Consider the following 8015-nt stretch of genomic DNA (forward strand, 5'->3'; position numbering starts at 1 on the left):
CATATTATTTCACTTTGATAGCAAAAACCTCATTTCCACATGGCCTATACTGATTAGGACCAATATGATTATCCTTGATCTCTGCAATAGTAAAACACATTTTTCCTCTTCAGTTTTAGCACATGTCAGCAATCTCAAAATATTTGTGGAAAAAATTCTGTTTTACCCAGGGGTAGGGACAATGGGTGAAAGGGTTCATCAAATTCCCTTCAGTGAAAAATTACATTAGCCGTATATTCTTTTGATTTTTTCATGTGTTTATTGCTCCATATTTTGAACTTTTCAAATGAAAATTCAAATTCTGTCACTAATTTTATATGAAGCAATATGTGGAGTATCTCCCATATACCTATAAAAAAAAGTGTGTAGATGGATTAGCTCATCAAGTTAAGTTCTCCCTGAAGGAAAAGCACTATTTGTTTGATTATTACAGGCAGGCTCAAAAAATGTTGGTATTAAAATTTGACTCTTAGGCCCCATTTGGCCCGTAAAATTCTTCACTATTTTTCAAAAAATTATTTCAATTTATTCAACAAATATTGTTTGACCATAAAAATTTTAAATACAACCTGAAATTTTATTTAAAAAAGTGAAAAACCGAAGTATTTATTATCACTTTTTCTCATCAGTTTTATAAATATAAGGAGATATTGTACAAAGAAGTACTTTACTAGAATACTAGTTTCTAATTACAAGGAGAAAAATAAAAAATAAAAGTAATACAACGTTTAAGGAGTAAACAAAAATGAAGTACACCTCTCATTTTGTTCGGGGATGTAATTCATCTATATCTGTAGTGCTAGAAGAAGATATAAAGAAAGGATATTGAACTAAATCATCATGGATGTGATTCAATGAGAGAGAAAATATAGAAGAAGATTAAGGAGGAAGAAGAGAGAAAATTATTGAATATCATTGATGATCAAAAAGTATATTGAATGTACAAGAGATGTGAATATATATAGTGTTGAGACTTAGTCTAATGTGAATATATATAGTGTTGAGACTTAGTCTAACTAACTTACAAACTTGTTATCTAACTTAGGTGATTTAACGGCTAGTAACCAACTAATGGAAGTTAGTTAAATAACTACTTATTGGAATCATTATCATAACATTCTCCCTCGAGTTAGGTACTCTTAAGTATGTTGAGTATGCCTAACTTGGAAGTCAGATATTGATGTTGTACTTTGCTCTATCCTTTTGTAAGATTATTTGTCGGTTGATATTTTGTTGAAATATATTGAGCCTTGACTTTTCCTTATTGGATTTTTTTTAATGAAGTGACAATAAATTATAGGGTTCATAGTATATGAAAGAAGTGTGAATGAAAAAATGGAGAATAAAATGGTGGAGGGGAAGGAGACACTAAAATGGAAAGTGTACTCCCAAATTAGAAAGTCTACTCTTTCTCCCACATTGGTGGAAGAAGAGAACTTGAAAGTATTTATAATCAAGAACACTTACTCCACATGGCAAGTGAGGCAAGATATAATAGATGCCTCGCGTCGTTCTCGTCGCTTGCTCGCTCGGCTCGACTTTGGATTTGGATTTAGATTTGAATTTGGCAAATGATCGATGAGATCTATTTTTTTGGACAAACTTTATTTGAATTCTGAAGAATGCTGAGGATATGCAGTAAAAAAATTTCTGTAATTTTGGACCTCCATTTATATATATACATGCAGTAACAGCTACACTGTTTCAAGTGAACTGATGCATTTTTTTTGAACTAGTGCTTCAAAAATGATACGTTGTTCTGAACTGAGGCTACAGAAGGTTGCAATGGTTCGAAATGATGTTTTAGAAGGATGTAATCCTTCAATGAAGTGACACACTGATTTATGAAATATGATGACTGTTCAGAAAAGATGCAATCTTTGATGAACAGACATGAACTTATAGAAAAGGTATAACCTTTGAAGTGAACCATTGCTTCTTTTCAGAAGAGGCATGTTGTGTCCATATAAACCTAGTTTCTTATACAGGTTTTGTACGAAATTTTCAGATTAAAAAACTCTCTTCTTGTCTAAAAAATATTCTGTGTGATCACTCAAAATGTCCTGTGAGTTTGAAGATATTCCAACCGTTTGAGGTACTTCTACTGTTGATCTGTTAGCCATTTTATCTTAGGAGGAAAAATTCCACAACAGTGAGGGAGATTATTTCCTTAAGGAAAATCCGTGAATTCGGATGACTTGGCTATTTTCTATTTCATCTTAATTTCTGCAAAATAAAATACACCTCTTGGAAAGGTCATTTTGATCTTGTGTTGAGGCTATTTGATATACTTCATTGTATTCTTGTTTATACTTGAACTCAAGTTGAAATTGGTGTTATAATATACATATTCTGTGTACCCAGAGTACAAACAAAATAACATAAATCTCAATGTGTTTTGTCCTTTCATGAAATACTGGATTGGCTGCTATTTGCAAAGCTTATTTGCTGTCACTAAAAATATTAACTGAAAATGATATTTTGACTTGCAATTCTTCTGATAAACGATACTATAATGTTATAAGGCTGAATTCATCAACGAACATTGAAGTTGACAAATTTTTCATTTGAATACATCAACTACGATTTCTAATATTTGATTTCTTAATCTAAGGATCATTAGGAAAATTATCCCATTTAGAACTTGGAACGCTCTTATCTCTCTCTTCACTAACGTTACAATAACGTTTCACCAAATGTCCTTCTTCTCTGATCAAGCAGTTGGCGCTGGCGCCAGTAATAGGTAAGTCTACACTCCTTGTCTTTCTCTCTCGAGATCCTTCTCTCTCTCTCTCCCTAGCTCTCCAGAGCGACTTTCCTCTCTCTCTCCCTCTTTTTGGCCATCTGCTGCTGTTATAGTCGGCAAGACTAGGGTTTTCACTGGCATGACTCTAGTGATGGTCCCCAGAACACAGAATCAATCATGCCCAGTTGAAGCTCCAGATCTAGCGACAGTCGGCGGTGCTTCGACGGTAGCTTTCTGGTGATGCTATTTTTAGAAAATAACTCAGAAAGCAAAATTGACGATACCATCAGCACGCAGGAGTACCCTGGTGACATCTAAGCTTTAATATTTACATACTTTTACTAGTTATTATTTTATCATTTCGTGTGTATTGTTTTATTTTCTTGTGAGTATAGTTTGTATTGGTTTGTTGTAGCTTGTTGGTGGATATCTGTGTGTTGTTATAGCTTCTAGGCCGGATCAGGTGTTTTTGTGACTAAATACTATTTCTTTACTGCTTTCTTCCTTTTCCTTTTTTGCTTTTCTATTGGTGCTTTGTTTTTGTTATCTACTTGTCTATTGGCTTGGGGCTTTGTTTGGGCTTGGTTTTAGCCTTAAGTGGTGGTAGTAGGGGTTGATGGTAGAACAGGGTAATATCTGAGGGGGTTAGGTTGGGGTCAGCTTTGTGTGGGGGTGAAGAGAGAAAGTCAAGAATAGGTGTGGGGTCTAGGTCAGGTGTTAGGGTTAGGGCGGTGAGTGGTGGTAGAGATAGGTGAGAGGCAAGAGTAGATAAGTTGAGGGTAGGGTCTTGGAATATAGGGACCCTTCAGGGTAAGTCCATAGAGACAGTGAAGATTATTAAAAGGAGGAAGATTAATATTACATATGTTCAGAAGACTACGTGTGTTCTGAGGGGTTTGGGGTTGGGTACGACTTTGCGTGGGGGTGAAGAGAGGCGTTCAGGGGTAGGTGTGGGGTCTAGGTCAGGTATTAAGGCCGGGGCGGTGAGTGGTGGTAGAGATAGGTGAGAGGAAAGAGGCGAAAGTAGATAGGTTGAGGGTAGGATCTTGGAATATAGGGACCCTTCAGTGTAAGTCCATAGAGCTGGTGAAGATTCTTAAGAGTAGGAAGATTAATATTGCGTGTGTTCAAGAGACTAAGTCGGTAGGGCCTAAAGCTAGGGATATGGATGGGTATAAGTTGTGGTACTCAGGGAGTGACAGGCATCTAAATAGTATGGGGATCTTAGTAGATGAGGAGCTTAGAGCGCAAGTGATGGATGTAAAGAGGGTCTGTGATAGGTTGATGATGATCAAGTTGGTCATTGGGGGGTTTACGCAGCATGTGTATAGTGTTTATGCTCCGCAGGTGGGCTTGGGGGAGAAGGTGAAAGTGGGGTTTCGGGAGGCTTTGGACGAGGTGGTAAGAGGCGTGCCTAGCTCGAAGAAGATTGTTGTAGCAGGGGACTTCAATGGCACATTGGGGTTGTGCAGGGAGGTTATGATGATATGCATAGAGGTTTTGGTTTTGGTGATAGGAATGAAGAGAGAGCAGCTTTGTTGGATTTTGTAAAGGCTTTGGGGTTGGTAGTGGTGAATCCAAGTTTTTTGAAGAAGGAGAATCACCTGATTACCTTTCAAAGTGCGATAGCCAAGACTCAGATTGACTTTATGCTGCTAAGGATGGGGGATAGGGTTTTACGTAAGGATTGTAAAGTCATTCCGAGTGAGCATCTTTCGACTAAGCACAGGCTTCTGGTGATGGACTTATTTATGAAAAAGAGCAAGAAGAGAAAGGTCGAGGAGGGTCGGCCTACAATTAGATGGGGTGGCTTGACGCCAGATAGTGCGCTGAAGATAGAAGAGAAATTGACAGTTTTAGGGGTGTAGGATTGTAGGGGAGACGTGGATGCCATGTGGGATAAGGCTGCCAGTTGTATCACGGAGACTGCTAGAGAAGTGTTGGGTATTTCGAGGGGTCGAAAAGGATGACATAAGAGGGACTGGTGGTGGAATGAAGATGTTAAGAAGAAAGTGAAGATTAAGAAAGGGGCATATGTTAGGCTGTTTGAGAGTAAAGATGCAGAGAAGAAGAGGATAAATTAGGAGGTCTACAAATTAGCAAAGAAGGAGGCTAATCTTGCAGTTACTGCAGCAAAGTCAACAGCGTTTGAGAGCTTGTATATGGGGTTAGAGGAGAAAGGTGGGGAAAAGAGGTTGTATAAGCTTGATAAGGCTAAGGAGTAGAAGGGTCGGGACCTCGACCAAGTGATGTACATTAAGGGGGAGGATGATAGAGTTTCAGTGGAGGATGCCCATATTAAGAAGAGATGGAGGGAGTATTTCCATAGGCTTTTGAACGAGCAAGGGGACAGAGACAATTGAGTTAGGTGATCTAGAACACTCGAAGGAGAGATGTGATTTCAATTCTTGTAGGCGCTTTAAGGTTGAGGAGGTCAGGGAAGCTATTTGTACGATGTGGAGGGGAAGGGCGACGGGGCCTGATGAGATTTCGATAGATTTTTGGAAGTTTTTAGGTAGGGCAGGGTTAAAGTGGTTAACTGATTTATTTAACGGCATTTTCAAGACGGCGAGGATGCCTGAAGCTTGGAGGTGGAGTACGATGATTCCTTTATACAAAAATAAGGGGGACATTCAGAGTTGCACCAACTATAGAGGTATCAAGCTGCTGAGTCATACTATGAATATTTAGGAGAGGGTGATGGAACGGAGATTAAGGAAGATCGTATCCATTTCAGAGAATCAGTTTAGTTTTATGCCCGATCGCTCGACGATAGAGACAACACACCTGGTGAGGAGATTAGTAGAACAGTATAGGGAAAGAAAGAAGGATTTGTACATGGTGTTCATCGACTTGGAGAAGGCTTATGACAAAGTCTCTAGGGAGGTTCTTTGGAGATGCTTAGAGGCAACAGGGGTCCAGTGGTGTACATCAGAGCTATTAAGGACATGTACGATGGATGAAAGACTCGGGTGAGAACGGCGGTAGGGGGATCAGAATATTTTTCAGTCGAGACAGGGTTGCATCAGGGTTCAAATCTTAGCCCATTCCTATTTACGTTGGTGATGGATGTGTTGACGCGACGTATTCAAGAGGAGGTGTCATGGTGTATGTTGTTTGCGAATGATGTAGTGTTGATTGATGAGACTAGATGGGGTGTGAATGAAAATTTGGAGGTTTGGAGGAAAACCTTGGAGTCCAAGGGGTTCAGGTTGAGTAGGTTCAAGACAGATTATATGGAATGAAAGTTTAGCGACTTGAGGCAAGAGGACGATGTGGTGGTGAGGCTGGATTCCCAAGATGCTTGTAAGAAGGATAGTTTTAAGTATCTTGGGTTTATGATTCAAGGGAATGGCGAGATTTATGAGGATATCTCTAACCGTATTGGAGCAGGTTGGATGAAATGGAGGCTCGCCTCGGGTGTGTTGTGTGATAAGAAGGTGTCACTTAAGCTTAAAGGCAAATTTTATAAAGTGGCAGTCCGTCCAGCTATGTTATATGGAGCAGAGTGTTGGCCAGTCAAGAACTCCTACATTCAAAAATTGAAGGTGACAGAAATAAGAATGTTGCGTTGGATGTGTGAACTTACTACAGGGGATATATTTCGGAATGAGATAGTCTGGGAGAAAGTGAGAGTGCCTTTGGTGGAGGACAAGATGCGGGAAGGAAGGCTGAGATGGTTTGGGCATGTGATGAGGAGGGGTATGGATGCCCCACTTTGTAGGTGTGAGAGGCTAGTATGGGATGACTTTTGGAGGAGGAAAGGTAGGCCGAAGAAGTACTGGATGGAAGTGATTAGACATGATATGGAGCAGCTACAGCTTACTGAGGACATGACCCTAGATAGGAAGGTGTGGAGGTCGCGAATAAGGGTAGAAGGCTAGGTCGCGTGCGTGGGTTGTAGCTAGTAGTAGAAGAGCTCATGTATAGCTGGGTTAGTAATCCCAGGATTGTTTCCATAGGTGGGGATCGTACTTTCTGGATGTCATATTTCTTATCTCTTATTTCATATTGCGCTTATTTATCTTATTTCATATTGCTCTGATTTCTATTTTATTTTTAGTATGTCTTATTTCTTTTATGTTATGCCACCCACCATGCTTAATGGTGTATTACACTCTTGCTTACTACTCTCTATTTTAAGCCGGGGGTCTATCGAAAACATCTTTTCTATTTCTTTGGAGGTAGCGGTATGGACTGCATACATTCTACCCTCCCCAGACTCTACTTTGTAGGAATACACTGGGTTTGTTGTTGTTGTAATTCTTCCGATAAACCAAATAACCAAGCCAAGTAATCAAACATTGTACATATTCATTTGATTAATGTGCCAGTGCTTTGAAGCAGCAATTGCAAGCATTGTTAGGAAAAAGTATTTCCTTATAATCAATGCCTTCTTATTGGCTATATCCTTTTGTAATCAAACTAGCCTTAAACCTCTTTATTTCTTTTGACGCTTTGTACTTAACTTTATAAACCCATCTGTAACCTATTGCCTTTTTATCAGGTGGAAATGTTAAAATATTCCAAATATGATTCTCTTGAAGAGCTTGTATTTTTGCCCTCATAGCTTCAATCCAACTAGGATCCTCTTTGGCTTCAGCATAAGTCCTAGGTTCAATAACAGAAAAAAAAAAAAAAAAGATAAGAATGATTGATATTTAGAAGAAAGTTTGTCATAAGAAACATAATTTGAGATAGCATATGGTGTATCATGTAGACTCAAGGAAGTGAAGTCCTTCATCCATAATGGTGTTTGTCTGTCTCTTACCGATTTCCTAGTATGAGCACAAGCAACCCAATATGCACCATAATATGTAGTTATGTTCTGAATAGCCTGCTTAAAATAAGAATCCTATGTCTAGGCTGATTCTTTACATATTTCACTATTCTTATTGCAGCATCCATACGATACTTTTTAGGTTCTTGAAAGTATTGACTTAAGGTTTGTACACTATAAGTTATATCTGGTCTAGTGATAGTTAGATAAAGCAACTTACCTATAAGTCTCTGATATGAACCTTTATCTAATAACACTGGATCTTCAACAAAATTTTTGTCTAGATGCTCATCATATTCTCTAATAGTGAGTTTCACATTTGTATCTATAGGAATAATAGTTGTTTTTTTAGCTCCAAGTCCAAGTTCAGAGATCATCTCGAGAGTATATTTTCTTTCATGCATTGATATTCCTTGATTTGATTTGGCAAACTCTATTCTAGGAAAATACTATATATATATATATATATATATATATATATATATATAT

At 38.4% G+C, this 8015-nt stretch overlaps 1 protein-coding gene across 1 annotated transcript; it reads left to right on the forward strand.

The window, feature by feature from the left end:
• The first annotated feature begins 3910 nt into the window (after positions 1-3910).
• LOC107874418 lies at positions 3911-4614 on the forward strand. Its single transcript, XM_047414349.1, has 2 exons — positions 3911-4147; positions 4219-4614. The coding sequence occupies exons 1-2, from the start codon at positions 3911-3913 to the stop codon at positions 4612-4614; spliced, it is 633 nt and encodes a 210-aa protein (XP_047270305.1).
• The last annotated feature ends 3401 nt before the right edge of the window (positions 4615-8015 follow it).

The sequence above is a fragment of the Capsicum annuum genome, chromosome 6 (genome assembly GCF_002878395.1).
Source record: "Capsicum annuum cultivar UCD-10X-F1 chromosome 6, UCD10Xv1.1, whole genome shotgun sequence".
Taxonomy (NCBI): domain Eukaryota; kingdom Viridiplantae; phylum Streptophyta; class Magnoliopsida; order Solanales; family Solanaceae; genus Capsicum; species Capsicum annuum.